General features: G+C 53.1%; 2 protein-coding genes across 4 annotated transcripts in view; one reads left to right on the forward strand and one right to left on the reverse strand.

Annotated features, from left to right (window-relative positions):
• The window catches only part of EFHC1 (EF-hand domain containing 1), a 62,155-nt gene extending 54,501 nt beyond the window's left edge, over positions 1 to 7,654 (forward strand). The window contains exons 10-11 of one of the 2 annotated variants that reach the window (XM_068557572.1): positions 5,683 to 5,893; positions 7,281 to 7,654. In XM_068557572.1, coding sequence (XP_068413673.1) covers positions 5,683 to 5,893; positions 7,281 to 7,352 — 283 coding nt within the window. In that variant the 3' untranslated portion in view covers positions 7,353 to 7,654. The remainder of the gene's footprint in view (positions 1 to 5,682; positions 5,894 to 7,280) is intronic. The other variant, XM_068557573.1, reaches the window with a different exon arrangement.
• Positions 7,655 to 10,792: 3,138 nt separating this feature from the next.
• Positions 10,793 to 22,355, reverse strand: part of TRAM2 (translocation associated membrane protein 2) — a 74,782-nt gene continuing 63,219 nt past the window's right edge. Inside the window, exons 6-11 of one of the 2 annotated variants that reach the window (XM_068557277.1) lie at positions 21,271 to 21,346; positions 20,640 to 20,710; positions 18,167 to 18,271; positions 17,826 to 17,969; positions 16,897 to 17,060; positions 10,793 to 15,789 (exon numbers count right to left, since the gene is read on the reverse strand). In XM_068557277.1, coding sequence (XP_068413378.1) covers positions 15,716 to 15,789; positions 16,897 to 17,060; positions 17,826 to 17,969; positions 18,167 to 18,271; positions 20,640 to 20,710; positions 21,271 to 21,346 — 634 coding nt within the window. In that variant the 3' untranslated portion in view covers positions 10,793 to 15,715. Of the gene's footprint in view, positions 15,790 to 16,896; positions 17,061 to 17,825; positions 17,970 to 18,166; positions 18,272 to 20,639; positions 20,711 to 21,261; positions 21,347 to 22,355 lie in introns of both variants that reach the window. The other variant, XM_068557276.1, reaches the window with a different exon arrangement.

Consider the following 22,355-nt stretch of genomic DNA (forward strand, 5'->3'; position numbering starts at 1 on the left):
CTTAGGTATTGGGGTGTTCCTATGTTGGGTGCATAAACATTTACAATTGTTATATCTTCTACTTGGATTGATCCCTTGATCATTATGTACTGTCCTTCCTTATCTTTTGTAACAGTCTTTATTTTAAAGTCTATTTTATCTGATACGAGTATTGCTACTCCAGCTTTCTGTTGATTTCCATTTTCGTGGAGTATCTTTTTCCGTCCCTTCACTTTCAGTCTGTATGTGTCCCTAGGTCTGAAATGGGTCTCTTGTAGACAGCATATATATGGGCCTGTTTTTGTATCCATTCAGCCAGTCTGTGTCTTTTGGTTGGGGCATTTAATCCATTTACATTCAAGGTTATTATGTTCCTATTACCATTTTCTTAATTGTTTTTGGTTTGTTTTTGTGGGTCTTTTTCTTCTCTGTGTTTCCCGCCTAGAGAAGTTTCTTTAGCATTTGTTGTAAAGCTGATTTGGTAGTGCTGAATTCTCTTAGCTTTTGCGTGTCTGAAAAACTTTTGATTTTTCCGTCGAATCTGAATGAGACCCTTGCTGGGTAGAGTCATCTTGGTTGTAGGTTTTTGTCTTTCATCACTTTAAGTATATCCTGCCACTCCCTTCTGGCCTGCAGAGTTTCTGCTGAAAAGTCAGCTGATAACCTTATGGGGATTCCTTTGTATGTTATTTTTTGTTTTTCCCTTGCCGCTTTTAATATTTTTTCTTTGAATTTAATTTTTGTTAGTTTGATTAATATGTGTCTTGGTGTGTTTCTCCTATGGTTTATCCTGTATGGGACTCTCTGTGCTTCCTGGATTTGGGTGACTATTTCCTTCCCCTTGTTAGGTAAATTTTCAACTATAATCTCTTCAAATATTTTCTCAGACACTTTCTTTTTCTCCTCTTCTTCTGGGACCCCTATAATTTGAATGTTGGTGCATTTAGTGTTGTCCCAGAGGTCTCTGAGATTGTCTTCAATTCTTTCCATTCTTTTTTCTTTATTCTGCTCCTCAGCAGTTATTTCCACCATTTTGTCTTCCAGCTCACTTATTCATTCTTCTGCCTCAGTTATTCTGTTACTGATTCCTTCTAGTGTAGTTTTCATTTCAGTTATTGTGTTGTTCATCTCTGTTTGTTTCTTCTTTAGTTCTTCTAGATCTTTGTTAAACATTTCTTGTATTTTCTCAATCCATGCCTCCATTCTATTTCTGAGATTCTAGATCATGTTTACTATCATTACTCTGAATTCTTTTTCAGGTAGATTGCCTATTTCCTCTTCATTTGTTTGGTCTTGTAGGTTTTTACCTTGCTCCTTCATCTGTGATGTATTTTTTTTGTCATCTCTTTTTTTTTTTTTTTTTTTTTGATGAGTGGGATTGTGTTCCTGTCTTACTGGTTGTTTGGCCTGAGGCTTCCAACACTGGAGTTTGTAGGCTGTTGGGTAGAGCTGGGTCTTGCTGCCAAGATGAGGACCTCCGGGAGACCTCACTCCGATGAGTATTCCCTGGGGTCTGAGGTTCTCTGTTAGTCCAGTGGTTCGGACTCAGAGCTCCCACCACAGGAGCTTCGGCCTGACCCCCGGCTCGTGATCCAAGATCCCACAAGCCGTGCGGGGCGGCAAACAAAAGAAAGGAGAGCAATAACAAAGTAAAAAATATAATTAGACTAGGAAACTATAACAGATATGTTAGAAAGAATATAAAAATAAAAATATAGATGAAATAACAACCAGAACGTAAAACAGAACCACAGTAGTAAAAAAGAGGAGGAGAAAAATAAAAATTAAAAAAAAACGGTGGAAAAGGCCTTGGCTGTGGAGGGCGGGGCCTAAGCAGGGGTGGGGTTTGGGTGGTGGGCAGGGCCTATGCTTAGGACCCACAGGGCTGGAAAACGTCCTGGAGGCTGTTGGGGGTGGGGCTTGGGCTCAACAGAGGGGGCCCAGGTGTCCCTCCTGCCTCTGGTCTCAGAGGGCAGGGGACCCCACCTGGGAGCCCAGCAGGCTTCCTGGGCTCGAGTGGGTGGGGCAGACACCCGCCGGTCCTGGAGGGCCCCTCCCACCTGCCTCTCCTGTTCTCCCCCTACACCCCCGGGGCCACCTCGGCCTGCAGGGGTCTTCTGAGGGCGTAGGACCTGGCCTGAGAGTCGGGCAGACTTCCCTGGCCAATTGGGCAGGGGAAATGCTGGGTGCGCTCCCCCTGATCCGAGCCCCGAGGGTCCCTCCAGGCGTGGGAATCCCTCCCCCTTCTCAGTCGCCCCTCAGGGTCTCTGGTCCTGTCTGGCCTCCACTTCTCCCCACTCAGTCCCCTGACGTCCTACCAGTTCGCTTGGGGGTTCTTCTGTCTCCTTGGGCATCGAGGTCCCCCACCAGCGTCCAGCAGGCACCCTAGTTGTGGGGAGATGGGAACTCTGTGTCTTCCCACACTGCCATCTTGACTCCGCCCCCAGTTTCATTCTTTTGCATGTGGATATCCAGTTTTCCCAGCACCATTTACTGAAGACTGTCCTTTCTCCATTGTGTATTCTTGGCACCCTTGCTAAAGATTAGTTGACCATATACGTGTGGGCGTATTTCTGGGCTCTCTGTTCTATTCCATTGGTCTATGTGTCTGTTTTTATAGCAGTTCCATACTGATTTGATTACTATAGCTTTGTAATACGGTTGGAAATCAGGACGTGTGATGCCTCCAGCTTTGTTCTTCTTTCTCAATATTGCTTTGGCTATTTGGGTTTTTATTTTGTTTTTTGTAGTTCCATACAAATTTTAGGATTTTTTTTCTATTTCTGTGAAAAATGCCATTGGAATTTTGGTGGGGATTGCATTGAATCTGTAGATGGCTTTGCATAGTATGAACATTTTAACAGTGTTAATTCTTCCAATTCAAGAACACAAAATATCTTTCCATTTGCCTTCTTCAGTTTCTTTGATCAGTGTCTTACAGTTTTCAGTGTATAGGCCTTTCACCTCCTTGGTTAAATTTATTGCTAAGTAATTTTTAAAAAGCTATTGTAAATGAAATTGTTTTCTTAATTTTTCTTTTGATAGTTCATTGTTAATATATAGAAAAGCAACTAATATTTTAATAAATTTTATTTATTTTATTTTTGGCTGCATTGGGTCTTCGTTGCTGCGCACGGGCTTTCTCTAGTTGCAGCAAGTGGGGGCTACTCTGTTGCGGTGCGCGGGGTTCTCATTGCAGTGGCTTCTTTTGCTGCAGAGCACGGGCTCTAGGTGCGCGGGCTCCAGTAGTTGTGGCACACAGGCTCAGTAGTTGTGGCTCGCGGGCTCTAGAGTGCAGGCTCAGTAGTTGTGGCACACAGGCTTTGTTGCTCTGTGGCATGTGGGATCCTCCCAGACCAGGGCTCGAACCCATGTCCCCTGCACTGGCAGGTGGATTCTTAACCACTGTGCCACCAGGGAAGTTCAAAAGCAACTAATTTTTGTATGTTGGTTTTGTATACTGAATTTGTTGATTACTTCTAACAGTTTTTTGGTAGAGTCTTTAGCATTTTCTGAAGACTAATATATGGTATTAAGATCATGTCATCTGGAAACAGAAACAGTTTTACTTCCTCCTTTCCTATTTAGATGCCTTTCATTTCTTTTTCTTGCCTAATTTCTCTGGCTAGGTCTGTGTTGAATACAAGTGGCAAGAGTAGGCATCTTTGTCTTGTTCCTGATCTTACAGAGTGGGCATCATTGTCTTGTTCACTACTGGGTATGATGTTAGCTGGGGGCTTGTCATGTGTGGACTTTATAACGTTGAGGTACATTCCTTCTATACCTAATTTGTTGAGAGTTTTCATCATGAAAGGATGTTGAATTTTGTCAAATGATTTTTCTGTATTTATTGAGATGATCATATGATTTTTATTCTTCATTCTGTTAATGTGGTGTATTGATTTGTGTATGTTGAATCATCCTTGCATAGTAAGGATAAATCCCACTTGATCTTGATGTACGATCCTTTTAATGTGCTGTTGAATTCAGTATGCTAGTGTTTTGTTGAGGACTTTTGTGTTCACCAGGGATATTGGTCTGTAATTTTCTTCTTGTAGTGTCCTTGTTTGGCGTTGATGTCAAAGTAATGCTGGCCTTGTAGTATGAATTTGGGAGTGTTTCCTCCTCTTCAGTTTTTTGGAGGAGTTTGAGAAGGATTGGTATTAATTCTTCTTTAAATGTTGGGTACAATTCACCATGAAACCATCTGGTCCTGGGGTTTTCTTTTTTGGGAGATTTTTGACTACTGATTAAATCTCCTTACTTGTTATTGGTCTGTTCAGATTTTCTATTTCTTCATGATTCAGGCTTGGTAGGTTGTATGTTTCCAGGAATTTATCCATTTCTTCCAGGTTATCCAGTCTGTTGATGTGTAATTGTTCATAGAAGTCTCTTCCAATCCTTTGTATTTCTGTGGTATTAGTTGTAATGTCTCCTCTCATTTCTGATTTTAAGTCTTTTCTCTTTTTTTAAAAATTGGTCAAGCTAAAAGTTTGTCAGTTTTGTTTATCTTTTTTTAAAAAACAGCTCTTAGTTTCACTGATCTTTTCTATAATTTTTCTAGTCTCTCTTTCCTTTATTTCTGCTCTGATCTTTATTATTTCCTTTCTTCCGCTAACTTCAGGCTTAGTTTTTTTCTTTTTCTAGTTCCTTGAGGTATAAACTAGGTTGTTTATTTGAGATCTTTCTTTTTCCTATTATTTATTTATTTTGCCTGCACCATGCAGCTTGCAGGATCTTCGTTCCCCCACCAGGGGTTGAACCCAGGCCACAGCAGTGAAAGCACCGAGTCCTAACCACTGGTCTGCCAGGGAACTCCCTCTTTTTTTCTCAATGTAGGCACTTATTACTGTAAACTTCCCTCTTAGAACTGCTTTTGCTGCATCCCATAAATTTTGGTGTGTAGTACAGGGGACCCTTGAACAACACAGGTTTGAACTGTGTCATCTACTTATATGCACATTTTTTCAGTAAATTTGTATTATACTACTACACAGTCCTTAATGCGTTGAATCTGCAGATACAGTCAGCCCTCCGAATATGTGGTTGTTCCGTAAGTTATATGCAGATTTTTGACTGTGCGAAGGGTTGATGCCCCTAAACCCTGCTTTTGTTCAAGGGTCAACTGTATTTCCATTTTTGCTTCTAGATATTTTATTTCCCTTTTGATCCTCTTTGATTTCTTCATCATACTACTATTTTTTAAAATATTTATTTATTTATTTGGCTGCATCAGGTCTTAGTTGCCCCGCGGCATGTGGGATCTTAGTTCCCCGACCAGGGATCGAACCTGCATCCCCTGCATTGAAAGGTGGATTCTTAACCACTGGACCACCAGGGAAGTCCCCATCATACTACTTTTAAGTCTGTTTCTAAAAATTTATTTTTAGATGCTGTAATATAGATGATGACAATCATGCGACTCCCACAAACACCAGACTTGGGGGTGGTAGTGGTGGTAGATTTGGCTCTTTGCAGGGATTTAATAGACGGCAGCAAGGGAGGCTGAGCCTAGTCGGGGTTCCTGACGTGAACTCAGCCATCTGCCAGCCCCTGCAGGCAAGTGTTCAGTTATTGATCAGCTCAGCATCAGAGCTGTTTGTCATCAGATGCTTCCCCGACTTCACCAAGTGAGAACTTCGGTCGCTGAGGTAAGACCATTCGAGAATAAACACCACATCCATCCATCTCCTCTCTCCATAGCCAGCAAACGGAAGAGGACCCAGGCGTGCAGGAACTGGAGGCCCTGATAGACAAGATCCAGAAGCAAGGGAAAGATCGCCCGTGCAGGGACAACATCCGCAAGATGTTTCAAATTTATGACAAGGAAGCTTCAGGACATGTGGACAGGGAGACGTTCTTTAAAATCTGTGACTCTTTTCACCTCCCAGTTGATGATTCCTTGGTTAAGGAGGTGAGTAGGAGTTGCTCTTGGGGGTTGATTGCAGAGGCTGGGCACCGCTCACTCGTTCCCAAAGGCAGTTGCATTTGTATTTCGTTTTAACTGGGGAAGACTTGGGGTGTTCACATCAGATCTGCTGTTTGGTCCTGATTATGGCATTTGCCCTCGGCTCTAGCATCGGCATCCTTTCCTAACTGCTGCTGTAGGGCATCTCTTTAAGTGGGCAGGGGCCAGACAGCACAGAGCGGCCAGTGAGCCATGTCAGGGCTAAAGGAGGGTGGCTGCCAAGGGCAGATCGAAAAGCTGGACTGAGCAGGATGGTGGGAGCCTTTGCCACCTTCACAGCCTACGTTAGCCCATCAGTAGGGCTGGCATGGGAGAGGGCGTGACCGCTGCCCTGGACGGCAGCATCCGCCAGTAGGGGTCCATGGTCAGCTGCCAGTGGAGGGATGACACGGATGATCTCCTCCGAGAGTTTCCATGAGGGAGCTGAAGAGGGCATTTCATACCTCTTTTTCATTATAAACCCCTTTGACCAGGGTTCCCCTAGAAGTCGGGACAAACTTTCTCCCACAGTTGCCAACGATGGTGGCTAATGTTATTGAGACATTCTCACTGATTAAGAACATTGTGATGCTGTAGTCCTTCTTAATGATATGTTAGCAAAAAGGGATGTTTGGAAGTTACGACTCATTTAGGGAAGCCTTCTGTTTGGGGCCAGTGTGACTAGGTTGGAGACGAGGGTTTTTCAGACGGGAACATTAGCAAGGAGTGAGGGAGGCAGTTCAAGTGGGCCAAACGCCCATCTAGCTTCCCAAGTCTCAGGCTGACAGCACACCCAGCCTTCGATTTCTAAGTCATTTGTGCTATCTGTGACCTGACCTGGGAGAGAGGAACTGCAGTCAGGGGAGGTGGGACAGGGAAAGCATGGGCGGGATGGATTTGCACACATCCTTAAAGTAGCCACAGCAGATCAGTGTGCTTACTGCCACTCACAGGTGTTTCAGGGGACTTGGTTTGAGCAGTGACATGACTAGATTTTTCTGTTAGGCTGTAATAGCAGCAACCTGCTATTCTAAGTCTTACTCTGTGCTGACTGGAGGGACAAAGTCTTGTAATTGAATATAAGAACAAAAATGCTTTGGAAATGACAGTGCTCTTATAAACGTTAAACCTGAAACCTTGGGCAGGCCGTTTACTCCATCTGAGCTTTGATTTCGTGAAGATGGGAATGCTCTGACCTACCTACCCGGTTTACAGGATCATTTCAGAATCAGCCGAGGATATAAAAAGCCTGAGCTGGTTTACAAAGGCAGGGGACAGGCACTAAAGAGCGCTCTGCAGCTGAGCTGAAAGCAGCCCGTCTGTCTCTCATGGGCTCCCCTTCTCTCTCCCGCAGCTCATCAGGATGTGCTCTCACGGAGAAGACAAGATTGACTACTATAACTTTGTCCGTGCTTTCTCCAACTGACCTGCTGAGGACAGAACGCAGCACAGTATTTTGAGGTTGGGCCTATGTATACCTGTGCTCTTCATAGAGGCATTTACAGAGCTCTTGAAATTATATTTCCTTTTTGGTTCTTTTACCACTGAAGTCTAAATTAAATTGGATCTTGTAGGAGCTAAGGTTGGTGCCTTATTTAGGGAGGGGAGATAGGGGTGTTGTGATGGTTAATTTTATGTGTCAACTTGACTAGACATGGGGTGCCTGGACATTTCTGGGTGTGTGAGGCCGTTTCTGGATGAGGTTAATATTTGAGTTGGTGGATAGAGTAAAGCAGTTGGCCCTCTCCAATGTGGGTGGGCCCCACCCATTCCATTAAAGGCTTGAATAGAACAAAAAGGCTGACCGTTCCCTGATGAGAGATAATTCCTCCGGCCTGCTTTGACATCGGCTTTTTCCTGCTTTTGGACTCAAACTGAGACATCGGCTCTTCTGGGGCTCCAGCCCGCTGGCTTCAGACAGGAACTACTCCATCAGCCCTCAGAGGCCTCCAGGTCGCTGACTGCAGACGCTGGAGCTTGTCAGCTTCCTCGGTTACGGGAGCCAATTCCTTAATCGTCAGTCCCTCTCTCTTACAGCCTATGGGTTCTGCTTCTCTGGAGAAAGAACCCTGACTAACGCAGGTGTAGGATGACTAAGAGCAGGAGGAGGAAGCATACAGTTTGCTCAGAGAGACGTCAGCTCGGGCGCGGTGCTGCAGACAGTGCCGCCCGCCCCGCCCCGCCCCGGCAGGGAAGGGAAGTAGACACCATGTTTTTCAATTGCACTTCTAGGCCCATTAGTAGACCTGCATTTTATTTCATTTTATTATTTATTTATTTATTTATTTAAATTTATTTTTGGCTGTGTTGGGTCTTAGTTGCTGCGCGCGGGCTTTCTTTAGTTGTGACGAGCGGGGGCTACTCTTCGTTGCAGTGCGTGAGCTTCTCACTGCCGTGGCTTCTCTTGTTGCGGAGCACGGGCTCTAGGCGCATAGTTGTGGCTCACAGGCTGTAGAGCGTAGGCTCAGTAGTTGTGGCGCACAGGCTTAGTTGCTCAGCGGCATGTGGGATCTTCCTGGACCAGGGCTCGAACCCGTGTCCCCTGCATTGGCAGGCAGACACTGTGATAATAGGAAATATCACAGTGTGGTACACTGATTTGTTTCATGAAACTTTGTTTCAAATGAGTGTGTATTTACTGGGTCATGATGTAAAACATTTCTTGATGTGGGCTGTAGTTAAAAAAAAAAAAAATTTTAGAAAAACTGCTTCTAGAGAACCTGGCCTCAAGATAGGCAGAAAAGACTAGTAGCAGCTACTGGTTATCGACTGAGCTCGGATGGACTTTTCAGAAGCAGGGCTGCTCCTTAGTTGAAGTCAGCCACCAACTTCACCTTTATAAATGCTGTCTCTGATTCCTTCCTACCTGTACTCTGTCTACACCACCAGGGGCCTGAAAATACCATCTAATTAGGGTGTATCAAGCCCGTATCTATAGGCTTTAGGAGTACCTGAGAAGATGTCTCTAGATGTTTCCAGAAAATCAAGGGTCACTTGGGTGAGTGAATATCCTGCTGGTGTAGGAGCACGAGCATGTTCCTATAAGAAATTAATTATTGAGTGCTTTATTTGAACCATGAACTTAGCATTCACTATCCCTAAATCTTACCACCACCATTCCCTGCAAAAACAAGCAAACCAGCCAGCCTACACACCCCCAAAATGCTGAGCCCAGATGAGCAAGCAGGCTCAGAAAGGCCGACTGCCCAAGGTCACCAGCTTCTCTGGCTGAGCCGCTTGCTCTCCGTTGGCACCGTGCCTTTGCCTCAGGTACATGGTTCCTGTTTGGTCCTCATAGCCCATGCCTGTCCTCAACTAACTGCACTCATCTCCTGAGCTCCCTCTGGAGATGGTTCTGGAAAAACAGCAGACAGCCATGGGCAACAGGCCATCTGATGCCAGCAGTGTCCTGTGCCCACTGCTGGTACCAACACTCGGACAGCGTCTATCCAGCACCTACACTGACATCTGGTGGCTTTTACACACAGACTTCGCCCCATCCTCTCCTAGCCAAGTGATGCCATAACACAGTCGTCCCCCTTATCCACACTTTCACTTTCCACAGTTTTAGTTAAACATGGTCAACCATGGTCTGGAAATATTAAATGGAAAGCTCCAGAAATAATTCATAAGTTTTAAATTGTGCGCCATTCTGAGTAGCGTGATGAAATCTTGCACCCTCCCACTTTGTCCCACCCGGGATCCCCAGCTGTCGACACTGTCATGGCTCAGTGATCCATGATCACCGGAAGCAAGTGATCCTCTCCTGACGTGTCGTCAGAAGGCCAGTAGTAGCCCAGCGCTCCAGCACAGCGTCTGCATCATCCAGCTCACGTCACCTCATCACTCGGGCATTCAGTCACCTCACATCGTAAGAAGAAGGGTGAGTGCAGCTCAGTAAGATATTTTTAGAGACCACATTCACATAACTTTCATTATGGTATATGGTTATAATTGTTCTATTATCATTGTTCATCTCTTACTGTGCCTAATTTATAGACTTCATCATAGGTAGCTATGTATAGGAAAAAACATAGCATATTTAGGGCCCAGAACTCTCTGGGGTTTCAGGCATCCACTGGGGGGTCTCAGAACATATTCCCATGGATGACGGGGGCAGCCGTACAGCAGGCATCAGGCACAGTGCGCCTCCTTGTGGCACTTCCTGCCCACACACCCCCCCTGTCATCACACTCCTTTCCACGTTCACACTTCCCTGTTACAGACACCAATAAAAATGAGGCTTATTACTACCCACCACTCAGTATAACTGACTCCTTCTCCGTCCTTAATTCCAATTCCCTAACTCACATGACCACAATGAACAAATGTATATCTCAAAAGATATGCAAGAAATGACAGAGTGAAAAATGTTAGAAATGAGGCTGAAATTGATGCAAACTCGTTCTTCATATAAAAGCAAATGTGAGCAATACAAACTTAAGACTAGTTGATGCAAAGTCTTGGAAAAAATAAAGTTGCCAGCAATATCATTATTTTAAAGCACTCTTATCCTTTTCAGTCTTCAGGGGAAAAACATACTCTATGATGCATTGAAGCAACACCCTAATCAATTCCCAGATAGCCATCTAAGAGGTGGAATAAAATAATGATTGCAACTTAAAAAAAAAAAAAAAGCAAATGTGAGCACCCAGATAAAAAGGAATAGAAGGAATTATACCCGAGATAAGTAGGCGAATAATTCAATGCCTTTTATTCAGTTATTTCAAAAATATTTGTTGATCATTTGTTTCAAAATGTACATTTAAAAAAATCCATACAAAACCGTAATTTGTTTTAAAACCGGACAGAAAAAAAAAGGATTTGGAAAAAAGTTCACTGAAAGTAAAAAGAGCCCCCCCCCCCCCACCGCCAAAAAAAAAAAACCCCTTTTACATGAAAGCATAAATATGGCAGGTACAAATTTTCCTTGAGTTCCTTGTTGAAATTTGGTCCATAACATGAACAGGCCAAAGTAGAAAAACAAAAAGACGCTTTGTCCATATTTGCATTATGAGTTGCTCAGGGCACCGGCAGCCTCAGCTCATCCTTCAGATGTTTATTAAACAAGAGGAACTGAAAAAATGAGGTGTGCAGTCTCATTACATAAACACTTGAATCTGTACCCAAGGAAGTGGTGGTACTTACAACCAGTCAGATCTGATCAGATGACCAGGGCTGTCCATGCGTGGCTGATTCCCAGGAAAACCTCCTTCCTCTCCACACGAACAAGAAGCTCTAGAACCCTTACAGCGAACTGATGGTGATGCCTCAGGTGTCACACGGATCTTATTCCCAGATGCTGACTTATTAATGCCCCATCGTGAGGATGGTGTTTTTCCTTTTCAACAGTTTTAAAACTATATGGACTTCAAAGATGATGCTACAATGTTCCACTTAGAGTGCCACCAGGGTCACAAGAATGACGGCAACAGAGGGAGCGTGGCTACTGCTGCTTCTGTGGGGATGACGACCACCCTCCCGTGGGTCCCGTCCGCCCCAGTGGCCAGGCACTGGAAGGGACAGACGGCCTGCGGGAAAGACCACTGGCTAGGAGAGGTATTGCACAACCCGGAAGAGCGAGGACGAGGCGGGCGAGGGGGGGCTGCTGCTCAAGAGGGTAACACTGCGCGGGGGGAGGAGGGGTGCGCTGCAACAGCCCCCCCGGACCCACGTCAGACGGGCACCTATGAGCGACGCTTGTGGCCGGGAAGTGAGAGTAAACACCTTACCGCAGGAACGCAGGGTCGAACGGGACGCAGCAGGGATGAGGAGAGGCTAGAGCCAGGGTACCTCTTCCTTTACGTGTGAGGGGAGCTGGATGAGCAAGGCTCACCACGTGGGCCGAGGCGCGGAGGCCTGGTGCCCCTGGGAAGCCCCAAGCTTCCCTGACAGGCGGGGGCCCGTGAAGGGGCCTCACAGCCACCGGACACAAGGGAGAAAGCGGACACCCCCAGACCCTGACAACGGCGGGGGTGGCGGCGAGGCCAAGTTGAATGAGGTGAGACTGTCACGATCCGTGTCCCTTTAACATGTAACTGTGCCGGGGCCCGGGGCTGGCCACACAGTGCAAGTGGAGGCCAGGAGACCACGGCGCGTAAGGCACTTCTGACACAAAAAGATACAGGATCCGCTCAGGGCAAAAAGGGGCCGCGCAGAGCCAGAATCCCTGTGCTTTTCGGGGCCCTCCGTAAAGACAGCGAGCCGTTGGGGGCGGGGGAGGGGACTGGTGGTCATCCTCAGCCTTCTGAGGGGCGTCACCATTCACGCAAGAACTGGGATCCAGTGAGGAGCTGGTGAAGCACCGGGCCGGAGACTCAACCCACGTTCCAAGTGACCTGTCAAGACCCAGTGCTCCAGTCCCGCCCAGTCCCGCCTGAGGAGCTAGGATGGCAGCGGGGAGGGGGAGGAAGGCCGCTCTCCACAGGAGCAGAGGCCCCGGCCATCAGGAACGGGTCTGTTCACTGGGACGCTGCCGCCCCAGCAGGGGAGTGAGTCCCGTGCAGATCTCCCTGCCTTCTTGGCCCCCAGGCCTAGGACAGGCCACCAGGGAGGCTGAAGCCCGGAAGGAAACCCAAAGTGGTGGGGGGGCATCGCACCACTTTGAATTTAAAAAGGCTCCCAGGGACTAGAATTCTCTGTGTGGAATCAGGAGGGGGCGCACTCTCCGCCCCTACCTCCTATTCAGCACTTAGGAGCAAGTCAAAGGTATGGAGAAAGAAGGTCCCCAAAGCAAACCCAGCTGCATGCATCCCAGAACAGCCAGCCCGGCTCCAAGGGTTTCCAGTCAAGAGGAGCATCTGCAGAGGTGGCCAGAGCACAGGTGTCTCGTCTGCTTTCTGAAATGTTGGTAGCTCCACCGTGGGACAGGCACGGAAAAGGTTCTCGGCAGCGATGCAGATCTGGCTCGGCCTGCTCCTCCTTCCCCCAGAACCTGCCCTGCCTTCAGAAGGGACACCTGTAACCTACTATAGCGTAGCTATCAGAGCCTGGAGGGTAAAAATAGCTTCCCATCACGGAGCCTCCAAGGAGGGGCTCTGGCAGCCGGGATCACCCGTCCGTCCCACAGCCTCCTCTCCCACGCCACCCCGCCCGGCGCCCCCGCACGCGTGCCAGCCAGGGATGCTGGGAGGGCGGGGGCTGCTGAGGTAGGTGAGCATCTGCTCTCCTCCTGGCGGATGGCGCTGAGCGGCCTCTCAAACTTGGGGGTGTCTGGCCGGGCCTTCACAGAGAGTGTTTAAGACTGAAGAACATAGCCAGAACGGCCAAATCAGGACAAGCCAACCCAACAAGTTCTCAGGACGAACTGGAAGTGAGTTCTTTCGGCCCCTGGCAACATGCTTCGAGCCAGCCTGCCAAAGGCTTGGCTCTGCTCTGAAGCAAACATGCCAGGCACGCCCGGGGTGACAGAGCACCTACAGTTTTCCTCTCACCCTCCCCTCAAACCATTCCTGAAACCGGCCGGTGGGATGCTAGCCTCACTCATGGTCTCAAGGGTTTCCCATAGCAGGAAAGATTTTCCCAACTCTCAAACAGGGACCCAACCCCGTCCTTTAGGACGCGGCGAGAGTTGGCCCGGCCCCGGGCTGGTGGTACTACCTTGAGGAGGCACACGGTACCGAGGGGCCAACTTACAGGAGACCAAGGGCACGCCAAGCACGTGTGCTCTGGCGGCGATCACCTCTGAATGTGATAAGAGCCACTGCTCGATGGCAGGACCTCGGCTGCAGCTCCCACCTCCCAAGCCCACGGCAAGGAGGCCAGGTGCCCGCTGAAGGCATGACGCAGCAGGGCTCCCTGGTGGGGGGCGGCCTCCTGCATGGAGCTGGAGCAGTGCCAAGGCCAGGGACACAGCCTGGAGAGGACTGGGCCAGGCTTAGGAGGCTGCAGGCTGATGTGGGCTGCACAGCGTCCCTAGGCCAAGTAGGAACACTGGCTCAGGCTCAGCCACAGCCACGAGCGGGGAGGGAGGACCATTTGACTGAATGGCTGAGGGGTTCCAGACTGGGCCTGCGGGGTTGGTACAAGCCGCCCTTTCACCAACATTCTGCTTTGCAGCCCAGACAGGTGTCAGGGAAGGAGAAGGAAAGACGGGAGGAATTCGCATTTTCAAAAGTGGTGTCCCTCTCCTAAGGGTAATCAAAATAAGAGAATTTCTTCCCTTCTCTCCGGCCTTATCCTGAACGGAGAGATGAGGGTCTACCAGGGTGTCAGGAAGCAAATCCCCAGGCACTGGTAGATAAAAACTTCTCTCTGATGCAAGTGATCTGGAGAAGGGAGCTGCCTTGATGAAAAGACCCACTTTTCCCCGCCTTCTGGGTAATAATCCAGTTTGGTTTCTACTGTGATGTCAGGAAGAGGACCAGCACATCACATGACACTAACATTCTTGTGCCCACAGGAACAGCTGCCCACAGCATTCAGGCCTCCTTGCTGAGAGCCTAGCTCCTTGCTGGAGTCCTCACAAGGCACCATGAGGGCCTGGAGGCCTTGTCTTTGGGGAGAGGGGGAGAACATGTGCGGGAAGGGGGCCAAAAGATGCACATCAGCACGGCTGTGTCTGCCCATCTAACCAGCAGAGCGATTCTGAGTCAGCCTGGTTTCAAACCATCTAAAACGCTGTGGCTGTGCTCAGCAAACAGCAGCAGACGACAACGACAATTCCAAAGGACACTCAACAAGTGAGGCCAGAGGGCGAGGGGCCCAGGTGACCCTCCCTGGGGCACCAGGGGCCACGGGGGGCTTAGTGTTCCTGCAGCGAGAGAGATGAAGTCAGGTGCAAGGCCGGCGCCCAACTGGGCTGCTGGGCCTGGGGTTTAGAACCAGCATGTCCCCGGCTGGGCTGGGCTGGTTTGTTAACTGCTGCTTGGTTTGGTTTTGCATGCTGGTGAACGGCGGGAAGAGCAATGCAGCTGGACCTGCCAAAGAAAGGCTAGGTTGGCGCCTCCATCATTTCTGCCGCATTACCTTTCCAGAAGAGCCCGCCGCTCTGGTCGCTTTGCCGTTGCTGCAGAGTGGGAAGACTCGTCCTCCTTCAGCACGTCCCCGACAGAGAGAGCAGGCTGGTGTCCGGGACCGGCCACTGGTGAGCTCTCCCGAGTCATGGGACCCGAGACGGTCAACACCATCCTTCGGGACCGAGTCATCATGTCCCAAAGCCAAATGCCTTGGCACTTCCAACTAGCAGCGGCCCCGCGGGGCCTCAAGATGGTGCGCGCAGAACTGGAATCATTACTCTCGTCATTTCATCGGCACCTAGGAGATGACGATCCAGGAGGGCCAGTCTCCCCTTCTGCTGCCCATCCGCACGGGGGTCTGCCGCCGGCCCTGGTGGAGGCTCCCTGGCACGAGGCTGCCGACGCGGACAGGTCCTGGGCACTGGGTGGGGGACGGCCAGCACGACAGGCTTCGCCTCCTCTCGTTGTAAAAATCAGACACAGAAAAATTGCACAGTAAGGTAAATTAACAAGTAAAAAGAGAAGAGAACAGCTGTGAAGGAAGAGAAAGAGGAGGCCAGCAGAAAGGGAACCGTGAGAGCCTGGGCTTCTAGAAAACCCGACAGACACAGGACAGAGGTGAGGACGTGAGGTGGCTGGAGGGAGGGAAAGAGGAAGATTTTTGGTTTTATTGAGAATGGTTCACAGAGAAAGAAGAGAAAGCCAAGACGTAAGGAAGAGGAAAAGGCCCTGTGTGAAGACAGGTTTCTGCTGTGTGAGATGGGGCATCTGGAGCAGGAGGGGGCCTCCCTGCTGGGCCCGCGAGAGGATTCCTGTTCTCAGCACTTCGGCCCTAAGGAGACTTGAGTTTCTTAGTCCGTGTGGAGGTTCCGTTCTCTGCCTTCACCACTCCGTTTTCGTGGTAACCTGGGAATGGAGACAAGCGCGGTGTTTCTGCCGGGGCTGGAGCAGGAGCGGGGGGCTGCGCACAGGACGAGCCGAGGGGACCCGGGCCGCAGCCCCCGACGGCGAAGGGCACCAGCACGCGGCTCCCAGGGGCTCCTGCTCCCCCCAGGGTCTTGCTTCACTTGAGGTGGGTGGTCTCTGACTGTCCTTCCGCGGGAGGGGCTGGGATGGCACACAGCCACCAGGGAACGGGCACAGGCCCGCCCGCCCGCCCGCCGGGCCAGACCCTAGTCCTCAGCTCCTCTCGGGCCCCTGCAGGGCACCAGCCCCCTTCAGCAAAGGCCCAGGAAGCGGAACGGTTGGGGGGAGGTAGAGCGGCTGCAGGGACAAGGCCTTACTCTTACTCCTCGCCTGACGCTCCTCTGACAGAAAAGCCGTGCTTTTCACTGTTGTCCTCAACACCCCCGTTTGCTGGCTCAAAGTCAGGCACACCTGGCTGCGGCCCCCCCCGCACCCGCCCCACCGCCAGCCAGGCCTGACTCCTTGTCACACGCAGCCGCGCACGCGCCCTTGCCGAGCAGGCCACACCTGGAGAGAGGCCGGCGACTCAGGAAACAGAGCCTGGTGCAGACGGCCCCCAGGCTGGACAGAGAGCGCGGGGCTGGCGGCGAGCGCCCCAGGACCTGGCGGGGGCCAGAGGAGAAGCGGCTGTCTCCCAAACGCTGCCCCCCGAGCACTGTGTCCCCTCAGGTCACCCCTGAAGAGAGAGGCAGAGGCAGAGCCAGCATCCTGGGAGACGGCCAGGCCGAGATGCGGAGCAGGAGGGCAGGTGAGGACCCAGAGAGCATCAGCCGCCCTCAACGGGGCCCCTGAGGCCACCCTGCGGACATGCTTCCAGCCAGAGCTCCCCACCCAGCCGCCGCCCTGCCCACCGCGGCCGCGAGGGCCCCCGCCGCGTCGGCCAGCCCTGCCCACAAGCCACGTGGGCCCAGCCACGTGCCAGTCAGGCCCTGGCAGGAGCCGAGGAGCCCGGGGCCTGGGAGGGGGTGGGATGGGGGAGGGGCAGTGGCAGGCCCGGTCCGGGGCCCTGGGGGGTCCCCACCCGCCCCACACGGACCCGGCACTCACCCGACTCCCTCTTGACGAGCCTGGCTGCCAGCCTGGGCGCGGCGGGCACTCTGCGCTTGGCGCTCTGCTCGCTCCAGTGCTCGCGCCAGTGCCGCAGCTGGGAGTGGATGAAGCGCCACATGAGCCAGGCCTGGGCGGCGCACACCAGGAGCAGCACACACAGCCTGTGGGCAGAGGGCTCGGTGGGCTCAGGCTGCACGCACCCCGGGCAGGGCTGGCAGGCCAGGACCCCGCGGTACCCGGCCCACCGCCACCTCCGGGAGGAGCGTGGCCCGTGCTGGGCTCCGCTCCACGTGCCTCAGGGCGGGCGGAGGGACCCGTGGGAGGAGGTGACAGTTGCGGGTCCAGCTCCTGTCACACCGCCCCGTGCCTGCTGGACCCACAGCACAGAGCACGGCCCATGTAAGCCCCGAGTACGTCGGAAGGATTCTAGTGAACTGAACTACGATGCAGCAGAAATAATTCTAGAAGTGTAGCTTCTCACCCGGCGAGCCACGTAGAAGCTGAGCAACCTGGACAAACCTCTGACCCCCGCTGGGCCCCGGGTGTCATGAAGACCGTGGCCTCCTCGCTGCCCTCCTGGCCACCGTGCGAGGCCACTGGCCACACTGTTGAGAACATGCTGTAAAGAGCCCACGCGTGGCTGTAACAGCCAACTGAGAGGCTGGACGTGAACCCGGCACCCCCAGTGAGGCGCGGGCCAGGGGAGGGGCTCCCATCGGTACCGGCACCAGGCCTGCAGCCTGACGGACCGGGGCCAGGGAGGGAAGACGGCTGTGATGGAAGCAGGAGGCTGGCACCTCTTCTCCACTCCGGCCAGATGTCTGAGATCCCCCCCAAACATCACAGTGCGGGAGACCCAGCGGTCTGCGGCCTCCTGACCTTCGGCAGAAGTTGTGCCGAGTTCGGGAGGCTCCTGCCCAACTCACCTGCAAAGTAACGTGTTGAAGTTCCCTTTCTCGGGGTCAAAGGCCTGGTTTTCCACGCGAGCAAGGCCAAAGCCAATGGCCAGCACAGCGAGGGTGAGGATGAAGAGGCGGGTGACTCCAAATGCAGCAGCCCAGGCGTTAAACCTGCCCGAGGAGGCGGGGGAGGTACGTCAGCCTTCAGGCAGCAAGCGGGGAGAGGGTCCAAGGGTGGCCGAGGAGGGTGCTTGAGGGATGAGGTGTCTAGAGGAAGACGCTCCAGGAAAAAATAACCCCAGGGCCCTGCCTACCGCCAGCGCGGGGCCCTCCCCTTCGCCAGGCCTCAGCCCGTCCGCATCACTCACAGCTTCTCGTTGTTCTCGTCTGCAAAGTAGCAGAGCCGAGCCGTGTGGAAGAGGAACTCGGTCGAGTACTGCAGCAGGAGCAGGACCAGGCCCAGGCGGCTCAGGCTGCGGAGACACAGACAAGCCTCACAGTCCCCACATGGCACCGCGAAAGCCGGGGGCAAGGGGCCTGGGCTCCTCTCTCCACTCCCACCCTCCCTGCGAGCCCTGCCTCATCCTTCAGGATTCAGCTCTGCTGCCACACCTTCAAGAATTTTTCTTAATACCGACCCCCGGTATTTCACCTGTCCCGTCTGGGCCCAGCGCCCCTCCTGCTCCCACTGTGGCCCTGGCTGACTTCACAGCACCTGTCACTCTGTGTTCATCACCTGGCACGGGACCAAGCACAGAAAAGGTGCTCAGAACAAGTTGCTGAGCTTTGCATGCAGAAATATGAGGGATTGGTGGGAGGGGATTCCTACCGTCTGATTTTTTTTTTTTTGTCACCCAAGTCTTCACAGCTAAGAGGTATACGAAGAAGCAAAACTCAACACAACATCAAAATATGTGCTAGTGAACCAACCTCTTAAACACGAGCCCCCATTCCCATGCCCCCTGCTCACTTCCGGGCACGATGGTCTTACTGACTTTCCCAGGCAGTCTGCTGCCGATGGTCGGCTGTGGTTCAAACAAACGCAAGAAGGCTGCACAGTGAAGTTACAGGTGCTGCTGAGCAGGCAGGGCCTTGGGAAGTCAGGGAGATACTGGGGGGCAGGGTGGAAAACCTGCGGGCCGTGAAGAGGGACCCCGTGATTCCACCCAGGGGGACCAAAGAAGTGCGGAATCATTCAGGAAAGTCACTGGATCCTGAGAACGGTCAAGAGAATGATGTGAAAACCCAGTGTCTCCACACAGCCGAGGATGCCCAGCGGGATCCTGCCCTCGACCGTCTCAAGCCTTACCGCTCAGCTCTGCTCCCACCTCAGGGCCCTGACCCTGTGGCCCCCTCTCCTGCACAGCTCCGCCCAGGTATCCACCTGCCTGGCTCTGTCACGCGCGCCTCTACCCGAGTCCCTCCCTCAGAGAGCTCTTCTCACCACAGGGGGCCAAGTGGACGAGTCAGCCGTCCCATTACCCTGCTTTACTTTCTTCCTCACACTTAACCACCTGGGGAAACTCTCCCATTTCCTTATTTATGGTCCACCCCCCGGCCCCACTAGAACAGACAGCCCAGGAGAGCAGGGCCTTGTCTGCCTTCACCCAGATGGAACTGCCCCTCCTGAAGCAGGGCTGGGCCCACGGGTGAGTGAAGGCCCCCAGCGCCCAGCTCTCCCCAAACAAGACCCCGCATCGCTGGGCACTTCAAAGGTCTGTCTTCCTTGGGAAATCCTGCAGCCGAGGGTCTCTCCTTTCCCCACACTCACTCACTCCTGAAAACTAGATTAAAAGGAGTGGAGAGAGGCGGCCGCACCTTGAGCCGGGCCGGCCTTGCTGGGGACGGGCCAGCGTGATCTTGGAGGACCGGCTGCTCCGCCTTCTGTTCTAGCCTCTTTCCAGAACAAGAACTCGGCCCAAACAGGGTCAGACCCTGCCCTGCTCCTCCCCGTCCCCATCCTCGCGGCACTGCTGGGCGACCGCGGGCTGGCGTCCTCAGACCCACCCCGCCCGCCCGCCCGCACAGGAGCCTGCGACACAGGAGCAGAGCTGGACCCACACGGCCTCTGCCCCTCAGAGGCCCAGCCAGGCACGGACGCTGCTCTCGGCCTCCAGAGACCACAGAGCAGACCTGGCTCCGGTCCCCCAGGTCAGTCATTCTCACGGGATGCCTGCCACGTGGACCCAGGAGACCCCGGGCCCGCGACCCCCGGGCACCTGAGCAGGTTATACAGCGCGTGCTCTCCTATACCGCAAAAGCCAAGCCCGAGAAAACTCCAAACTAGAAGGACAGGTGCTGCTCAGCAGTGATTCTCTTCACAACAGAGACACTCAAGGCGACGGCAACTCTTCTGACATGAGGACAGCCAAGCAGTGACTACGCTACCCTTCATGACAAATCGAAGGGAAGGGGAGCCCAGGGCCACGAGCTCTGACAGCGCCGCCGCCTGGACGCATGGGGCAGGCGCCCCGCTCAGGCTGCCCTCAACCTGCAAAGCCCTGGCTCGCGGCCCGCGGCCCTGGGATCCTGCCCTGGCCCTGTCTCGGGAGGAGGTGGTCGCTGCTCTGGGTTCCCGCGGCAGGTGGTCCGTACGGCAGCACAGTGCTCGCCCCACCAGCCGCCTCTACCTTTGTCTGTAACTCGTCTCTCCTGCTCAGCGGAGAATAAGCCAGTAAACGTAAAGGAACCCTCCATCATCTGTCGGTGTATTCCCAGGTCTTAGCATGGTGCTTGGCACACAGTGAGTGTCCAATAAATGCCTCCTGATTAAATGACTGTGTGGAGAGAGGCACAGACATGAAAGGCAGGGAGATCTGGCTCACTCCGGGTGTCACTCACTTTAAGAGGTACGCGCCCGCAACATGGACCAGGTACAGGCAGATGTACTGGAGCTGCCGGGGAATCTCCTCCTGCAGACAAGAGAGGCAAACAGTACACGTGCTCATTCCCTAACTGGAGATGCAGGGGGAGGCAGAGGAGCAGGGGTAGTGCAGAAGGACACGGCAGGCCTGCGGGGCGGGGCTGCTCTAACACAGACAGCCCCAGGTCCCACCGGAGACACGCGCACCTCGCTGCACAGAGTCTGAGGGAGACTCGGTGGTCAGGGGACGGAACTAGGTTGAGAAAGAAGAGACGGGGACTGGGGAACAGGGCTTTAGGAAATCAGCCAGAGAGAAGCTTTAAAAAAAAAGACTGTAGGAAAGGCAGAGACCTCTCCATCCGCTCCCCCGAAGATGAGTCAGGTCCCCCAAAGCCACACGTCTCGTGTGGGAGGCGGGAGGCTGACAAGGCGGCCCCCCTCCTGGAGGTCATCAGGGAGATTCCAACAGGCACTGGCTCAGCATCTCACTCAACCCGCCAACACACCCCCGTCTCCACCCCACGCGTGGGCGGCCAGAGGGAGGGACAGCAGGAGGGCAGTGGGGACGAGCAGCGTCAGCGAGGGGCCGCCAGTACTCACCTTCCGTACCTTCTGGAAGTAGAGCTCAGGAAGCGCGTGCAGCCAGTAGGCCAGCTGGCACAGGTAGAAGAACTTCACCTGGAAGCTGGAGACAAGGGGGCCAGTCACCCAGAGGGATGGAGAGAAGCCCCTGCAGGTGCTCGCCAAGCACGGGGTGGGCTGGGGGGCAAGGGCCAGGTGGTGTGAGGAGCTGGGCCGAGAGGGAGGAGTGGAGGGAGGAGGTGGGGGGATGGTGAGCACCACGCCCCTGAGCCCAGGACACTGCTCCACAGACAAGACCGTGCACGTGGAGGAGCATGGGAAGTCCATGAAAAGACCCAAGAAGGATGAAAAGAGAGCAGTGGAGGAGGGAAGGCTGAGGAGGGGGCTGAGTCCAGAGCGCTGTCGGGGCAGGAGACGGTGGGTGGCAGGAGTGAGCTGAGGAAGGGGGCGTCTCGGCAGCAGAGGGAGGACCTAACTCTGCTAAGTCTCCGGTGCTGCTGTTCTAAGGGCCGTGGTCTCTGGGGGACGCGGGCCCAGCTCTGCCCTCCCGGTGTCCCGTCGGCGCAGGAGAGCAGGGGTGCTGCCTCCCGTGGAGGCCCGAGGGGAGACGTGTGCGAACGTGTGCAGGTGCCAGGAGGGCGCAGCCCAGAAAGCTCTGTGCAGAGGCTCTGCTTCCCCGTCCCTCCCAGGCGCTGTAGGAACCTGCTACAGACCCTACGTTTGCACCCCCTCGAAATTCACACGTTGAAATCCTAACCCCTACGGTGATGGTACCGGGACGTGGGGCCTCTGGGAGGTGATTAGGTCACGGGGGTGGAGCCCTCCAGAGTGGGATTAGTGCCCTTGTGAAAGAGGCCCCTCTCCGCTTCCACACGTGAGGACACAGAGAGAAGACATCATCCATGAAGCAGGAAGCGGCCTCACCAGACACCGGGTCTGCCAGCCTCCAGAACTGTGCGGAAGGGATGTCTGCTGTTTATAAGCCCCTGAGAACCCCGCCGCCTGCGGTGCTCTGTGATGGCAGCCTGGGCAGAGACAGGACCCTGTGCCTTGGCTCCTGCAGATGACGTGTCATTTCAGGAATCGCCCGTAAGAACACGGGGAGGAAGTTA

Source organism: Eschrichtius robustus, chromosome 12, assembly GCF_028021215.1.
Source record: "Eschrichtius robustus isolate mEscRob2 chromosome 12, mEscRob2.pri, whole genome shotgun sequence".
In the NCBI taxonomy this organism is placed as follows: Eukaryota; Metazoa; Chordata; class Mammalia; order Artiodactyla; family Eschrichtiidae; genus Eschrichtius; species Eschrichtius robustus.